At 41.3% G+C, this 17,418-nt stretch overlaps 3 protein-coding genes and 1 non-coding gene across 6 annotated transcripts in view; 1 reads left to right on the plus strand and 3 right to left on the minus strand.

Annotated features, from left to right (window-relative positions):
- The first annotated feature begins 533 nt into the window (after positions 1–533).
- Positions 534–4,817, plus strand: acat2 (acetyl-CoA acetyltransferase 2). Its single transcript, XM_085381775.1, has 9 exons — positions 534–665; positions 1,473–1,607; positions 1,750–1,931; positions 2,301–2,418; positions 2,511–2,654; positions 2,731–2,853; positions 2,957–3,111; positions 3,197–3,307; positions 3,691–4,817. Exons 1-9 carry the CDS (start codon positions 617–619, stop codon positions 3,859–3,861), a joined length of 1,188 nt encoding a protein of 395 aa, XP_085237901.1. The 5' UTR covers positions 534–616; the 3' UTR covers positions 3,862–4,817.
- tcp1 (t-complex 1) lies at positions 4,669–10,462 on the minus strand. The gene is made up of 12 exons (XM_085381774.1): positions 10,327–10,462; positions 9,761–9,846; positions 9,176–9,304; positions 8,750–8,847; positions 8,548–8,658; positions 8,254–8,435; positions 7,809–7,935; positions 7,317–7,492; positions 7,040–7,163; positions 5,647–5,839; positions 5,385–5,548; positions 4,669–5,069 (listed from the first exon to the last, which is right to left on the minus strand). The coding sequence occupies exons 1-12, from the start codon at positions 10,397–10,399 to the stop codon at positions 4,856–4,858; spliced, it is 1,677 nt and encodes a 558-aa protein (XP_085237900.1). The 5' UTR covers positions 10,400–10,462; the 3' UTR covers positions 4,669–4,855.
- Positions 9,948–10,085, minus strand: LOC146652343 (small nucleolar RNA SNORA29). The gene has a single exon (XR_014907785.1). It is a non-coding gene; the product is annotated as a small nucleolar RNA SNORA29 (small nucleolar RNA).
- A 2,280-nt stretch (positions 10,463–12,742) lies between the features above and the next one.
- The window catches only part of LOC146652344 (pleckstrin homology domain-containing family G member 1), a 60,274-nt gene continuing 55,598 nt past the window's right edge, over positions 12,743–17,418 (minus strand). For all 3 annotated transcript variants that reach the window (XM_085381886.1, XM_085381888.1, XM_085381887.1), the window contains exons 16-17: positions 15,609–17,415; positions 12,743–14,943 (exon numbers count right to left, since the gene is read on the minus strand). In XM_085381886.1, the coding sequence (XP_085238012.1) occupies positions 13,964–14,943; positions 15,609–17,415 (2,787 nt within the window). In that variant the 3' untranslated portion in view covers positions 12,743–13,963. The remainder of the gene's footprint in view (positions 14,944–15,608; positions 17,416–17,418) is intronic.

The following is a 17,418-nucleotide window of genomic DNA, read 5'->3' on the forward strand; positions in this document are numbered from 1 at the left end:
TAACTAAATTAAATGTGGAAACTCATTATTTCATGTAGCCTTATAATCGGATGAGTCAGAGGAGACATAAACATGTAAAAGGACTTGTGTAATTTATCTTACAACCTGTGACAAAGCAGCATTTTCCCATGACTTGTCTTATTACCAGAAAACAAAGGTTTTTGAGCTTGAAAAAATTTAAGCAGCTCTTTTTAAAAATGTTTAAGAACCAATAAAACTCATTATGTGCCTTATGAAAATAAGATTAAAAACTCTGTTATACAATGTAAATGTCAGGCATCAATTGGTTAAAATTGGGTCATACTAAGAAGTAGAAAAAGGTAAAACATGGGGTGTTAAAGTGCTTATAAATTTAAGTGCAAGCTTAACATGGCAATAATCCAATGGACTGTAAATATAAATAAAATATTAAATAGACTCCACAAAACATCCAAGGTGGATAAAGGTATTTTTTATGAATAAACATTTATCCTCCCAACCATATGGTGGCGCTGTGGCTCCCCGCCCCCTTCTCAGTTACATTTGTAGAAAAACAGACGTCCACGCACTGTCAACAGCGCAGACAGGAACCAGCACTCTGAGCGAGGACTCCAGCTTCAAACACCTGCTTGTCAACATGAGCACCGACAGTGTCGTCATCGTTTCTGCCGCCCGGACGCCGATTGGTAAAGCCTAAACCACAATAAGTAAAAATATTCATTAAGCGGAGCTCGCCCAACGTTGCTGTAATGCGGCTTACTGATGCAGACAGATAGCTGTACTGATTTCTGTTGTTAATACGTTTTTCGTTGCTAGCTTGTTTTGTGTATAGCATACTGCGTATATCCTGTACTATTTATATTAGCACTAGCAGCTTTTGCTTGACATTTTTTTTAATTTCCTTAATTGGATCGTGTCCTTCAGTTCACGCCAAGTCATGCAGACCTGCTATTGGCTCGCTCTTATGTCTAGTGTTTTGCTGTCACTGATTGGTTCACTGGTCATAGTGCCACGGAGCACGAGACTGCTACCATTGGCTACCTACAACGTGCACGCTGTGTGGAGCAAGATGGGCGTGATTTCTTACCAGGATGTGATTATTTTTAAATTTGGCATTAAATTCAGTCATTTACCAAATTTTACTATGTGTATTATTTTATTCTCTGCAGATATAAACTAAATAAAAAGTCTTGATTTTGCAACTCTAACTTTGATATAGAATTGAATTGGAATTAATAACTGGTAGTTTTTTCATCTGCATTGTCTTGATCTGGTTTTAAGCGTTTAAATTAAATATGTTTTGACTTTTGGAAAGCTGGCTGGACTTTTCAGGGGCTGAAATTGTCAGATTATCTGAAAACATTCCTATATTCTATTTTGAATAGACTTAAATATACCTTACTGGCCTAAAACTGTTACCAGAATGACTCACCGTGTAAATAAAAACATTTTGGAGTTCTTCTTCGTAAAACGAACTTTCCATTTTTATGAAGGGTCCTTGAACGGTGCTTTGTCTACGGTGCCTCTACATGACCTGTGTTCAGCAGTGATCAAGGATGTCCTGAAGCGGGCTGGGGTGAAACCAGATGAGGTTTCTGAGGTTATCATGGGACATGTCCTAACAGCAGGTAGAAACTGTTGAACAAACTAAGATAAAAGGAAGGCAGATTTGGGAATATCTACTGAACATCAAAGATTTGACATGTTTGGCAATACTTCCAGCCAGTCATGAGCCTTCTATAATTACATTTTTGCTTCTCTCTCTTTGAGGTCATGGGCAGAATCCAACACGTAAAGCCAGTGTTGGAGCAGGTATCCCCTACCCTGTCCCGGCCTGGAGCTGCCAGATGGTGTGTGGCTCTGGGCTAAAGGCTGTGTGCCTGGGAGCTCAGTCCATCCTGACTGGAGAGTCCACTGTGGTGGTGGCAGGAGGCATGGAGAGTATGAGCAGGGTAGGTAATGAATGAGGAAGAAAGATATGAAAATGGAAACCGATCAGATTGTTTAGAGATTTTTAAAGTTTATTGTGAAAGTATGACAGTATGTATACTTGTACAGTATGACAAATTGTTCAATTTGAACTTGTGATATCTACTTGACTGGTATATACCGCTTTTTTACTCAAAGCACTTTTCTAAAATGAAGCTGAATGTACTCCCATGTTATAGGTTGATTATTTGTGCTAAAAGCAGTTGAGTAGGTGTACCTAACAAAGTGGCCAGTCAAGCTTACCAATTCACTATTTCACCTGTGAACCTGTGTAAACAGGTAGAATCTCAGCATAAGAAACAATCTGCTTGTTTTCTTCTTTGTATACTCAGGCTCCTCATACAGTGCATATGAGAGCAGGAGTGAAGATGGGCGATGCCTCCCTGCAGGATTCCATGGTGGCAGACGGCCTGACGGACATCTTCCACTGCTACCACATGGGAATCACGGGTTAGGATGTGGATCTGTTTTCACACAGCAGCCGGTGGTTGTATGCTGCATTGTATCACTCATTACTTCTTGTTTGATTCTTCTTTTATCAGCTGAGAATGTTGCAAAGCAGTGGGGTGTCAGTCGGGAGGAACAGGACAGGTTTGCTGTCAAGTCTCAGAGCAGAACAGAAGCTGCACAGAAGGCGAGGTACTTTGATCAGGAGATTGTCCCCATCATGGTGCCATCCAGAAAAGGTAGGTTTCTAATCCACAGTTCTATACGATAGTTATGATGATGCATAAAGTGCAAACATGTTTCTCTGACCTTCAGGTCCAGTGGAGGTGAAGGTTGATGAGTTTCCTCGGCATGGTAGCAACATGGACAGCATGTCAAAACTCAAACCCTGCTTCGTCAAGGACAGCAGCGGCACTGTCACCGCAGGAAATGCTTCAGGTTCCAGGGTTATTCGTGAACCACCACTTACACTGAGATATCTGCCAGCAGGTTGGAGCAGAATTACACTGATATTTTGAAACCTGCTTTTATCTCTTCATAGGTATAAATGATGGAGCAGCAGCAACTGTCCTGATGAGCCAATCAGAGGCTGCGCGGCGTGGCATAAAACCAATGGCCAGAATTGTATCCTGGGCTCAAGCTGGTCTCGACCCTTCTATCATGGGAACGGGACCAATACCAGCCATTAGGAAAGCGGTGAGAATTTTACAGCGATTAAAATATGATAATAGGAATTTTATTTATATATCTTTTACTACTTACAACTTTCATTTCCTCCCAGGTTGAGAAAGCAGGCTGGCAGCTGGACCAGGTCGACTTATTTGAGATCAATGAAGCATTTGCTGCACAGTCAGTTGCTGTGGTCAAAGAGCTTGGCCTGAATGAAGAAAAGGTGATTCTTAACAGTATTACTGTTTTTTGTATGTTTTGGGGGGTTTTTTTGTATGTTTTTTGTAAGAAAAGACCATATGAATTGGAAATTGATTTTGACTCAAGCCTGCTGTGCTGTGATCCCTCAAAAAAGTTTCTGCAGTGGTTTCAGCTCATGGCAAGAAAAGATATATTAATCATCCATGGGATCGGTATGCTGCGCTACAGATACAAACACATAATTATAAAAAAAACATTAAAAAGTAAGTAAACTTACTTTTTAATGTTTTTAATGGTATACTGTAATTGTGCAATAGCTGCAATTACAGTATACCATCTTTCATCTGGTTAGAATCAGCCTTAAAGAGTAAGTGATGTTAATCATCCCTGTCCCTTTCTCTTCAGGTAAATGTGAGCGGTGGTGCCATTTCTCTGGGCCATCCTATTGGCATGTCTGGCTGCAGAGTGCTGGTGACCTTGCTGCATGCTCTCCAGAGGACCGGAGGGCGTAAGGGAATCGCATCTCTCTGCATTGGTGGAGGAATGGGTATCGCCATGTGTGTAGAAAGAGTCTGAGACATGTACCTCTGTGCTGTTTAATATATTGCACTTGATCTCATCTTATTTTTTTTTAATGGCTACTGAAAATCATTGTTTATACAACAGGGTTAATACGCAATAGAAAGTTTACTTATCATCTTTACATCACAACACTTGAGGCAAAACTGAGTGTGTGCTGTAATTTTCACTGTGATCTTCATTTTAAACTCAACTGTCCTCAGGTTTTAGCTTTTGAATTTTGTGAATTAATGATAGAAGTCTTGTCAGTACAAATATGTAACTCTAGCATATACTGATGGCTAATGTGTAATACCAGTAGCAGCTTAAATATAACAATGCTGGTAATATGACAGAGCCCATATTACATTCAATAGTTGTCAAGCAGACAACTAATACTGTTCCATTTAAAAAACCAGCTGCTATCAGTTACTTATACAGGCAAATAAGGTTTAACACTAACTCTGTAAAAGAGTTTTTAGTACCAAGTATGGACAAACATGTTACTGTCTCTGAAGAATGTAATTTATTCCTAATCTTATAGGATTTTAAATACGCTTGCTCTAAAAACCTGAACATTCCAGTATCTTCCCATGTGGAATTAAAGGGACCTTCTCAAATTGCGTAGGCATTAGCCTTCAAACAGAAAAGTGCCATAAGTATGCTTGCCTTCTTAAACCTCATGCTTCCTGTACTTGGGCATGTCTGCAGATATTTTTCCTGTAATCTGAGAAATTAAAGATTTATAAACTTGAATGTGTTTGAAAGTTATTATGAAGGGACTACTCCAGCACTCATTTACAACCATCTGAGCTTTATTAAGTGTCCAAAAAAAAAAAAAAAAAAAAAAAGCAATCGCTTACAGTTCTTCTAGAAGACAGAGCTCCAAGGCAGAGGGAGTGGGAGAACAGTAAACAGGCAACGTGCACAGCCTACACTAGAGCAACAGCCACGGAGAGCTTCTCGAGTATAAATACAGAAGTTGAATCTATTGGGACCAATTTGGAGCCTCTTAACCCTGCAGTGATCCAGACTCCACAGCTTCCTGGTACGAATGCCCGCCCTCCTTCGGCTCTGGGAACAGTTTGATAAGGTCATCGATGCGGAGGATTGTGATGGCAGCTTCAGTGGCAAACTTGAGGCTCTTTGTCTTAACCATCGTGGGTTCGTACACACCGGCCTGACGGTTATCTCTGGGTTTGCCATTCACCAAGTCCAGACCAATCCTAAAGGACAAGGAATCCAAAATATGCAAATTCACTTAGCGTCCAAGACAGATTAACTTCAAAATAAAATCTTACTTTCATACAGTTCTGTCTAAAAAAAAAAAAAAAAAAAATCTAAAAAATCTGGCATATTTAAACAGTTTAAAGACAAAATAGGAAAATCTAACAGCAGATTAACTTTAGGATCAAAACTGACTGAGAAGGAACCAGAGACAAACCACTGACAGTGTAATTACATGTTAGTAGTGTGCTCGTTTAAGGACTAACTGAATGGAAATGCCTAATAAACAAACTTGCAGCTGAGGTAAGACTCACCACTTGAGATTCTTGCGTTCAGGGTTAACCTGAGCCTCATTGTGGAAGGCCCGCAGCTTGGCCACCAGGTCAGTTGAGTCCTGTGCTGCGTTCACAGCCAGCGTCTTGGGGATGACGAGGAGAGATCGAGCAAACTCTGCAATAGCCAGCTGCTCTCTGGAACCCTAAAGAGATTGAAGCAAATTGATGAGCACAATTTACTTTAATTAAAAAAAATAAATAAAAAGCATCAACCGCAGATTCCCAGCAGCTGCTAGCTCACCATGCTGGTAGCATAGTTCTCCAGATAAATTGACAGGGCTGCCTCCACAGCACCTCCTCCGGGCACTACAGACTTTGACTCCAGCACCCTCTTGACCACACAGAGAGCATCATGCAGTGAACGTTCCATCTCGTCACACATGAAGTCATTAGCTCCACGCAAAATGATGGAGGCTGATGTGCGTGCTTTGGTACTGAGGGGAAAGAAAGTCAGGAAATATAGTGATCAGAATGAGAATCAACTCTAGGTGTAGAAACAAAAGGACTTTAAAATCAAATACAAAATTATCAAATCCAAAACTAGAACTTGATCCCCTGCAACAAACTTTGTTTTTAGAGACAAGAAGACGAGCCAAACCCGTCCTTTAGGTCTGTAAACTTTCCCTGGGTATTCAAGGAAATTCAAGGAAAATGTAGTCCTCACTGAATCCTCACATTTCATGTTAATGTAACATGAAGTAGGTTACAAAATCTTGCATAAGGCATCTGACATCAGTTACAGACTCATTCTGGAAGTCACTATCTCTGAAATAACTTCTGAGGCTCTCAACTCATCTCTTAGCCATATTTCTTGGCATTTGACTGATATTTTTTTTTTTTTTTTGTTTGTTTGTTTTTTGGTCCACGTCCACCATATGCTGTGCTATGAATGCAATCAATTTGTTTCCAGTTGTCATACAATGGTTTACAAACCTACAGCAACTCATTCAAGTTAAACTGGGCCAACACGCAGTATCAGAATAAACAGAGAAACCCAATACCCTAGCAGTATTGAGGCTCTAAACCAATTAATGCTAAACTTGAAAATATATGGCTCATTCAAACTGACCATGCCATTCAATTACTTCCAATTTTTATCAGAAAAATGTGAGCCTATTCCAAATGGCTTTGTATTATTCATAATCACTCAAAAACAATGCATGCAAACACATAGTTGTCTCATCTGTAAACATCACACAGTCCTGACTTTTTCAAAGCTAACTGCCGGGATAAAAAAAACAAAAACGAAAAACTGGAAGCTGCCAGTGCTGCTCCTCAGCCTCCCAGCAAAATCTAAGCTATTTTTAGAAAAGTCACTGAGACAAACTCAGATTTTGAGTAGATACACCAATGGAATCAATTTCAAAATCCTGCATTACTGTTTTACTCAAATTACTGCATTTACTAATTTGGGTGACTATGCCACGCACCTGGCAGGGTGACGACAATACAACATCAGCCTTTAATTAACAAAAACAAAAAAAAAGGAGGGGTCTTATGTGGACAATTATTGTACAAGGGAAAACCCTCAACTTTTGCCAAAGCTGTAGAAGAAGTGCACTTAATTAAATCCTTTATACTCATGCAACTGCAACTCACCACTACTCAAGCAGCTGCTAGTTCTTATTTCTTACTTTTTGACAAGGATGAGCTCGTCATCACAGACGCGCTCCTGCACAACCTCCTCAGCTTGGCCAAGCATAGTGGCCTCAAACGTCTCCTCTCCTTCCAGATTGGTCAGAGAAGGGCAGATGGTGGCTATGAATGGACAAACACACACAAGGTCAAACATGAATATTTGCTGGTGGAAACTCTAAATTTAAGTGTGTGACAGACGCATCTAAATGCATACGTGAATATTAAAAGCAGTAAATGCCAATCGACACAAACTGCAGCTTACTTCTTTCTTACCTCCTGTTGCCTTTGCGATGCGTTTGAGGTCCCTCTTCAAAACTCGTCTAACAGCCATGGCTCCTACATCCACAAAATACTTCAAACACATGTCATCAATGCCACCAGTCGTCAGTATAACATTTGCGCCTGATGCCAAAATCTTCTGGATCCTCTCCTTGGTAATATCAGATTCCCTGCAACCAACCAAAAATACATATTTAGTTTTACCTCCACCTTTCCTTTGTTTTGAGCTTTGTTATCAGTTTCACAATAAGCTGCAACACTTTAAACAGTATATTTATAAAGGCATGCTATGCACAAAGTGTCCAGCCAACATTAGTAGTCATGCATCTCAGGGAAGAGCTGCTGCCTTCACATGTGGCTGCTTATGATATCTCCCACGCGTATCACTGTGTCAGCTAATGATGAAGCAACACAGTAAATTTAATGGGATGATTCTTAAAAATGTGTCTGTTTAAAGAAAAAGAAAAAAAAATGTTCAAAAATCACCTTTGTCTGATCTGGTCGAGCTTCTCTGGGTCATTAATAATAACTTGCACACCCATCTTCATTTTGGTCTTCTGCAGGCTGAAGTCCAGGCAAGCGATCTTGGCATTAACGACACGCTTCACCATGCCTGTGACACAATATATCATTTTAAAAATCCAAAGGACAATAAAAATTAATTATAAAAACAGTTACAAAACTGTTTGAAGGGAAAAACGGTCCCTGAACTATTCTACTGTCAGGCCAAAAGAGGCTTTACCACAGTTCACAAACTGCTGTGACTACCTTTCTCTTAGCCATGGTTACTGTCTCCCACGCGTATCACTGCATACACCATCAGGAAAGACATAGCAGCAAATTTAAATGGGAGTCTAATCAAAAGAAATCACCAACATCCTCACTTTTTACACTTAAAATCCATGAATTTCAGGCTTTGTGACAGACTTACCTTGTGAACCGACTGTGCAGTTCACTGCATACCCGTTGACCAAGAAACTCTCCTTCTGACTGCGGCCATGGGCTTTCAGCACATTAACTGAGTTGATAGGATATTTAGCTACCCCCTTGCTGTCCACAAACTTCACAGCCATGGCAGCATCCACCACCATGTTAGCAAAGAAGTCTGCATCACTGAAGGCTTGGGTCAAGGCAATTACTTTAGAGAGTGAGAAAAGCTTTCTGCACATGCAAAATATAAACACTGGTAAATTTTGCTGATTTCCTGCAAACAAATAAAGGATACACGCCGATGATTTTGGAAGACATGGAGGTCTTAGCGGCGTTGATTAAGCATTCTCTTCCCAGGTCGTCTGTTCCAATAGTGAGATTCTCATTAATGTAGCGGACTGCTTCTCTAAAAGATAACGACAAGTTTGAGCATCACAAAACTGCAACAGATCCTAAATGATCTTATTTGGATGATTTTACATTTAACATCATCTCACTTGCAAGCCAGACGGTATCCACTGATGACTGATGTGGGATGAATCTTCTGCTTCACCAGCTCATCGGCACTCTTGAGCAACTCTGCAGCAAGAATTACCTGAGAAAAAGCAACGCAAACAATGCGAGCTAAAATATGGGAACAAGCTTAATTTTCTATCAACAATAAAACTCAAAAGATACGGATCATGCACTGTACCATCATTTCTTTAAGAGTGGCAGAAATGAGGCTGCTCGACCCTTTCAGATCATGATGGACAGTTTCTCTTTCCTGTTAGCATAGCCACACACCCGTAATAAGAAGCAGGTGCATAGTACTAAAACAGGATGCTGCAATTCAGTTTCTGAAGCTCTGTATTATGTAAAATCCAACAAATTAGCTGCTAAAACATTCACAAACACCAGTGGAGCTAGTGGTAGCTACTCACCACAGATGTTGTCCCATCGCCGACCTCCTTGTCCTGCAGATCAGCCAGTTCACACAGGACCTTTGCAGCTGGGTGCTCCACTTCCAGCAGCTTCAGGATGGTTGCTCCATCATTGGTGATGGTCACGTCCTGTCGAAACAACCACAAAACACGACTGATAAGCAACTATGGCTTTTACGTGGTTATTATAGTTTCTGCCTCGTGATCTAAACCTATGCACTGGTTAATGTGGGAACAGCAATTTGAGTATATATTCTCCAGGCCATGAAAGGCTTTCAATATGTAAAGTCTAAACATCAATTATTAAAGCACTGGGTAGCAAGTGTAAAGCTCCTGAGACTGGTGTAATATGTTCAGTTTTATTGGTTTTTGTAAGAAGTCTGGCTGTTGCATTTTGCACAATCTGAAGTTGATTTAATACTTTCTAAGCAACACCTGTTGGAAGTCCAACAAGATAGTATAACGAAGAAGAAACAGCAGCATGAATGATAGTTTAAGTGTCAATAAAACTCGTGCATGTATTCCATCTTGTTTCTGGAGACGTTCATTCCTCTTTTCTCCAGTGAACACAAACGTGATACTGACCCCGATATCGTCCACCAACATCTTGTCGAGGCCAACGGGTCCGAGCGAGCTCTTGACGATGTTGGCAATGGATGCAGCGGCCATAACTGCAGAAGCAAAAAGGAAACTGTAACTAGCGAGCGTGAAGCAAAAAGTTCAATGCATCTAAAGATACCAGGCACATCCTTTGACCTTTCGGACCTCAGTCAGAGGGATATGCTGTCATTTCATTCAGAGAGGCGCACATTCAGCTCGCCACACCTTCAGACCATGACAGAGTTTTTCTATCCCATTAGCATAACCCTCCATTCATTGTAGTACGAGTGGACGGTACTAAAATGGGATTAGACAATTGCAACACGTGCTGCAGTTGAGAAAGAATAGATTTGCAGTGTTGTAGTATAATGATAATACTACTAATAATATTAGTAATAGACAGGAAGCACAATCTCTAAGTTAACATTAGCTAGCATTAGCGTGATCCACACGTGTGTTGCATAAAACCGTTCTCTTGCCCGTTATAATAAACACATAGCAGAAACGCTAATTTTATCTGACCTACAAAGTCAAGCAGCGCATAAACTCACCATTTTGAGTGCGAACAGATTGGCCAGTTGTCCTCTGGCCGAGCACATTTAACGGACCATCTAATAGCGACATTTTTGGACCACCGCACAACCAAGAAGAAAGGAAGCGGCGCAGTGCACTATGGGTAAACCGGTACTGGAAAGAAGGTTCGAGAAGAAAATATCTTAAAAATCTCGATCTTTTCAGTATGAGAGCTTTTAATTGTGTGGTAGAACTCGCTATTAAATGTTTTACATTTTTTTTCACGTGATGTCGTTCCCTTTTTAAATTACAAATCAACGTTTTTGTTGAGTCATTTCTTATAAACGTCATTTCCCAGCATGCCCTAAAACAGCCGCGCCGCGCCCTAGTTCTTCTTCTTGGTTTTTCCGAAGCTCTAAAGCTGTTTGTGCGCACGCTACGGTTGATACTGTTGTTATGCGGATGAATATCCTATTTCTTTTTCGTTTGTTTCATGCGGTATTTTCTTTATTTTTGTATTGAAAGATGAATATTTGTTTGTATTTATTTTTGGTCAGTACATCAACAGAAAGTCCAAACTATTTGAATTAATTTTATATTTGCTTTCACTCACAAATTCCATATACTCAACAATTTCATAATATGCTTAGCGACGAGACAAATTAGTTGCTTGGAAATAATATATTAGAGATGATATTTCCATTTCAAGCACATTTATTTTCGAATGAATTAAATATTTTTATTTACAAAGTCATGATGAAACGAAAGTACACCCTCTTTAAATTCTGTTTTACATATCAGGATAATCTAGTCCTTAGCAGATCTTAAAATTAGGTAACTACAACCTCAGATTAATTGTAAAACATGACATATGCCGTTATTTTTATTTATCAAAAACTAAGCCAAAATGAAGAGTGAAAGCAGTGAGTGGAAATCTAAGTACACCCTTACTTTAAGAATTAAGAGGGAACAAGTATGACATGTTTGGAAGAAAAAGAAAAGCCTCTACTTTATATAAAATAAATAAATAAATAAAAAACCAGGATGGCAGCATGGTTTATATTTGCAAAGCTTCATTTGAACATACCTCAAACCAAAAGTCAAGTATGCGGTGGAAGGGTGATGATTTGGGCTTGTTTTGCAGTCACAGGGCCTTGACATCTTGCAGTCACTGAGTTGACCATGAACTCCTCTATGTAACAAAGCATTCTAGAGTCAAATGTGAGGCCATCTGTCTGACAGCTAAAGCTTTGCCAACTTGAATTATGCAGGACACAGGTCCCTACACAACAGCAACTCTACAATACAATGGCTGAAAAAGAAAAGAAGCAAGTTGCTGAGATGAGGCAGTCAAAGTCCAGAGCTCAGCTGAAAGGTTCATGGGGTGTAGTTTTTATTATTATTATTAAATTGTTTTAAACACACTTTAGAATTTTGGCTTAGTTTTGACTGCTCAGCTATAAAAGGCTGACTGGGGTATTGTCGTCAACTAGCCAGGAAGAGCGGACACATAAGTTTGTGAATGGAATAACTTAAGAATGAGGTGATGTAGGATTTTGAAAGTCATACCATTAGTGCCGGGAAGTGCCTTTCAGTGCTGGGAAGTGTTCTGCCATTGCAAACAGTTTTACTTAAGTAAATGACATGCATGCTCTTCTGCTAATAAGAACTATAGTACACAACGAAAAGCTTCCTGACTGCTGTGAGTCCTATTATTCAGTGTGGTGAGATAACAAGAGGGGAAAAAAAAAAACCAAAAAAAAAAAACCACACACGCAAAGGTGAGTTCAATCTGTATTTATTACCTCAAACATAGTTTGTTGAGCCACGACATCTAGCCAGTTAAAAAAATACAGTAGACTTAACTTAAACAAAGCATTAAAAAGCATACCTATGGCATAGAAGAATAACATTCCTAAAATGTACATCTTTACAAAGTGTTTACAAATTCAACGTAAAAAAAAAAAAGGACAAAAAAAAAGTGCAAAAAAAGAAAAAAAAAGTAAATGAAAACTGACAATCCCCACCAGTGAAACAGGACAAAAATGTACAATGGAACAAAAATACTTCATATTCCTAACTTGTGTTTGACGCAGTTCTCCTGACATGAACAACAGGCCACAATCTTGTGCTTTTTAAATGTTTGTGTGGTTTTCATTTTCGTGAGTATTTATCAAGCAGTGCGTGATAGAAACATTTTCGGATAATATTCACAGTATTTGATACAAATTTTGTGAGCTCCTAAATAATAATAAAACTCTTTCAATAAATATATTCTTTCATTTACAACCAGTCGGTGGCTCGCAGTAATAGTGACACGGGGCAGTAACAGAGGGATGCTTTCAAATAAATAGGACATTCAGAAATTAAACAAGTGTGGCATAAATCTTGGGTTTGCTTTGATGGGAAAGAAAAAACTTGACGAATTGTCGAGGTGACTTTCTGGGAGTGAGGATGTAATATCAGTAGTGTGACAGTTGGGAGTGCCCCAAGACGTAAACTAGGTAAACAGATGATGATCAATTAAAAAAAACAAAAAAAAAAAAAAAAAAAAAAACTACACCATATACAGTACTGTAGTAAATCTCCTTAATCCTTTCCTTTGTGGTCCCTCTTAAAAGCAAAGGTTAAATTATAATATATAAAAAAAAAAAAATCCACACACACGCACAATTTATTTATTGAGATGAACATTTAAGCTGTGCACGATGGATGGCCCCAGACATTAACACGTAAAAAACATTTCCGATTTGCTCACAGATTCAAAATAAATATTTAATCCTATATTTCTTATTGATCATCTAAAATATCAGCATCTTCTCAATTTTTAAAGCACGATACCCTAGAAAGGTGGTAGGCAGAGTGACGTACAATAACTTCAAATAGACTTACAAGTCTATGTTTAGTCATACTTAACCTATTGGGTCTTGTATTAGCCACCTAAAGGTGAAAAACTAGCCTGAGTAGCACATGTGAAGACTGCGAATCTGAACTGTATATTTGTATAGCTGCTTGTTTGGAACGGTTTGATAGTGTAAGCAAATTTTTTTTTAAAACTAGCCACGAATCTGGGCCACCTCTCCTATATAGGTAAATATTAACTAGAGATGAAAGTGCAGTTAAAATTAACCTTAAGAACACCACTGAAGAGGTACTACTGACACAATCTGTCAAAGTCCACTAGATGTTTGAGTCTAAGTCTAAGACCTTGAGCACAGAAGAGAGTACATTTCAGTCAGTATCCTGAACTACTGTACAACAGTTCATATGACACCAGTTATGTCTATAAGGTTCAACACAAAAAGCAATCAAAGAGTTTGAATATTAAAATCTTTTCAGTCACACTGGACTCCTTTTACAGACAACTGAGAACTTTGCTTTGTTCTAGCGACCCCTCACCCACCCACCCCGATCTCCGGAAGTGCTAAGGCAGCTTACATGCAAGCTTTGATGTGGCGTTTTGACCGTTAATGGTCACCTATTATGTTAAACTTCAAAGCACTGTAACAGAAGGCGAAGGCATTAACATGTCATTACAAATATGGCTGATCTACACTGAGAGTTGTGTTATATTTGCTTTACATTTCTTTGTGTTTTAAGATGTAGGGCAGTCAAGGCCAAGCAGCATTGTTCCCTTTGTTGATATAGATTTGGCTTTTTAGTTGACACACAGCCTCAGGCAAAGCTGCTGGAGCTCAGACACTGAAACTTCTCCCTCAGAGACTGGACGATGTTGGGCTGGCTCTGCTGCGGCTCGTTCCACAGGTATTTTTCCAAATGCTCGTGGTCCAAAGGTCTCAGCGGGTCGCAGGAGCGGATTGGGGTGCACGGTAGACTCTGAGACTGGATAACGCCCCGATTCTGACCGGCAAGAGCGGCTGAGCTGCCGTTCTTCTGCGACAACCTGTCACGCTGTTGTTCACTCTCATCCTCTGAGCGGATTTCGACATAGTCATCGTCATCTTCCCCATTGTCCTTGAAGTTGGCCAAGTAGTTCTGGGTAGCGGTGAGTATGCTCAGTGCAGAAGCCCGATTCAGGACCACCACCTTTTGGCCATCGTGTAAAGTGAGGTCTGAAAGCCCCTGGGTAGACCGCTCTGGGAGGCTACTTTGCCGGCCAGCTCGGCCTAGACTTGGACCATGAAGTCTGTTTGTGGATCGATCTACATCGAGTCCGTTACATTTAAGTCCAGACTTCTCCTGCTGTTGGCTGCCAGTAGAACTGACTGACTGAGCAGAAGGGGAGGACTTTGCGGGCAAAGATGGTGCATTAAAGGAAGGATGTCTCTTAATGGAGCTGTACACGTGCTCTTCTTTCTCAATAGGCGCGGAAATGCACGAGCTCCATCTCTGTGCCGGTGGACTGGTCGGAGATGGAGGGAAGAAAGAAGGGGTGGAGCAGGCTGAAGTAAGCCTGCGCTGAGGGGTAGAAGATGCTCGAGCCTCTCCCACCTCGCTAGACGAGGAGACAAAGCTGGCCAGCTCTCCGTTGCTGTAGGTGGAGTGGAGCCAGTCCTCTTCCAGAGAGGTCTCAGGCATGGACGGAGAAGATGACAGACCTGGATGGGAGTGATGTGGGGTAGCAGAGGTTGGACTGGAGGAATCTTTAAACATCACCTGGTCATACAGATGGGAGTACTCTGCTATCCTTGCACCTTAAGATGGGAGAAAAAAAATGATGCAAAAGAAGTGTGAGTGAGGCATGTTTGCATTTTTGCTCATAAACTAACAGCACTGGTATACAATAAAGGCACCATTTTTTGCTCAAACCATATTTTGAGCATCTTAAAACTCAGATTTTTGGCTCTCACTGGACAAATATTCAATAATAACTTCAACAAAATATAATTTAAGTGGTCTCAATAGGAAACGAGACATCTATAGCTCACCTTTGGCCAATCATTGGCATTTCATTAAAAAAAAAAATCCTATTGGTTGTTTTAAAAGTGAATCCATTGAGACAATGAAAAACTTGAATCAACTGCTATTCCAGCTTTGCCAACAACTGGATATGTTAAAAGAGGGCCTGCTGGCAAAATATGTCAGATGGTGACACTGTAACTGTTTTGGCCTCGAGCTGAATTCTGAGCTCGCATTTCTTCTCCTGCACAGGGAAGCTACTACCCTCATTCACATATGAAGTGACTGCATTTGTTTGTGCTGGTCTGGTTGGAGAGGAGAGCTGCCAGAGAAGGGCTGTATTGTCAAATTATGGCTATTTGAATAGGTGATCTACAGATTTCTACCCACTGAAACACAAAATGGAAACAAATTTAAACCTATACTCTAGCATCTGAGAATTATTATTATTATTTTTTACCTATGGCTGCACCTCCTTGTTTCTTCTCCTCTAAGATGGCTGCGAGATCTTTCTGTTTCTTCTCTGCTCTGGCACGACTGCAAGAGTCTCCAGGGTCCATGCTCCTCATGCGAAGCAGCTGGTTTGCTTTCTTAATCTTCTGGCTATACTGGCGTGCCATGAGGAACACACGGCTCTTAGTTTTGTCCATCAGTTCCAGGGGAAAGTCCACAGACTCACCCAGCAGGAGAGAGGAGGATGCCAGGGGTGAGTCCAGACCTGCCAGCTCCCCTGGGAACAAACTGTGAAGGTCCTTGAGGGAATTTTCTCTCTGAGAGATGTTTCGCTGGGGAAGCTCCACCAGATCGTCATCCTCCAGGCGAAAGCTGCCGCTGCTTAGACGAGCCAGTCGGTTGCGGATGCTCTTCACGGTTCCTGGGACGGGCTCTGGGGTGACAGGAAGGGGGCGTGATGCAGGAGAAGGGCTGTGGGTTTCTTCTTCAGTGGTACCTTCACTTTGTTCAGGAAGGTTGATAAGTGGGATGGTGAATGAGAGTGTGGCAGTGACAGGTGGGGGCTTAGGTTGATGTGTTGGGGAACTGGTGGGTGCACAGGCTGCATGAGTATTTACAGGAGTGCTCTTCACAGGGCTTTTTTTGACAGACGAGGTCTTCTTCGGCGACTCGCTGGCACTCACTGGGAATGCAGCAGGAAGTCGATCAGCTTTCTTCTCGTTTTTCTTGATGTAGTTTTCCAAGTCGTTCCAGAGTTCATCGACCTGCTCGGACATCTTATCTCCTTTCTGAGAAAAGGTCTCAGAGGTGGAAGAAGACGAAAGATCGGGCTCAGAAGAACATGGGGCAAGGCAGGGGGCTGGTCCTTCATCCTCTCTAAAGTGGGAGCTCTGCTCAGAAACAAATGCTCTAAGCAGCACACTGTTCCTCTCTTCTTTTAATTTATCACCTTCATTTTTTTCCATGACCTCGGTTGATGGCGGATCCCTAAAACAGATTGTGTCATAGATATTCTCCTCCTCCACTATTTTGAGTTCACATGTCCCAAATGACTTCCCCTCTTGTGTTAGTGACTTATGGTCCTCTGGCAAACTGTCTGGTTTGGACATAGACTCTTTGACCTCTGGAACATTGACTGCTTTCTCTGCCTCACTCCGGGAACGCTGTGCATCTGTAGAAGCATCTTTCTGCGACTGGCTTTCTTCAGGGTCTCTTCTGATGAGTCCCATGCTCTTTAGGTCCTCATAGCTGATATTGTCATAAACATTTTCAATATCATCCATTGTCAGCTGCTCAGCTGAAGATGATCCAGATATATCATTGCTGGATGATTCAGTGTGGATCACTTCCATTTTGCTGTGACCGGCCTGGTCATCTTCGGGGCTCTCTCGAGGCTCTGTAGCCTTCTCCCCGGCACTGCTTGCCCTCCGCAGGACTCTGCTACCGCTGGGTGGAGGTTCAACCTGCACCGTGGGCACCTGTTCAACATGCCAGCTGCAGGGCCGAGCGGTCCTTGGCGATGAGGGAGCTTCTGATCTCTCTGAAGGCACCTCTGGCTCTTGTCCGTTTGGCTCTGTGGGAACAAACATCTGGTAGATGTCCTCGTCTTCATCGTCAGGCTGCATTGTTCTCTGGCGGGTGGGGAACATTGCCCTGCGAGCCTGATGGTCTGCCCAAATGTTCCTCACTGACGGGTCACTTTCTGTTACTATTACAGAGGGAATGGGGGAGTCTGGAGGCTCCTCTGTCACGTGTGGTGTCCTGAGGAGTGGTGGGTGGTGACTTCCGTCCCGTACAAGGGATTCTCTGGCTCTCTG

The sequence above is a fragment of the Rhamphochromis longiceps genome, linkage group LG15, assembly GCF_057381845.1.
Source record: "Rhamphochromis longiceps isolate RC_006_pf linkage group LG15, R_longiceps_female_GT1.1, whole genome shotgun sequence".
Lineage (NCBI taxonomy): Eukaryota > Metazoa > Chordata > Actinopteri > Cichliformes > Cichlidae > Rhamphochromis > Rhamphochromis longiceps.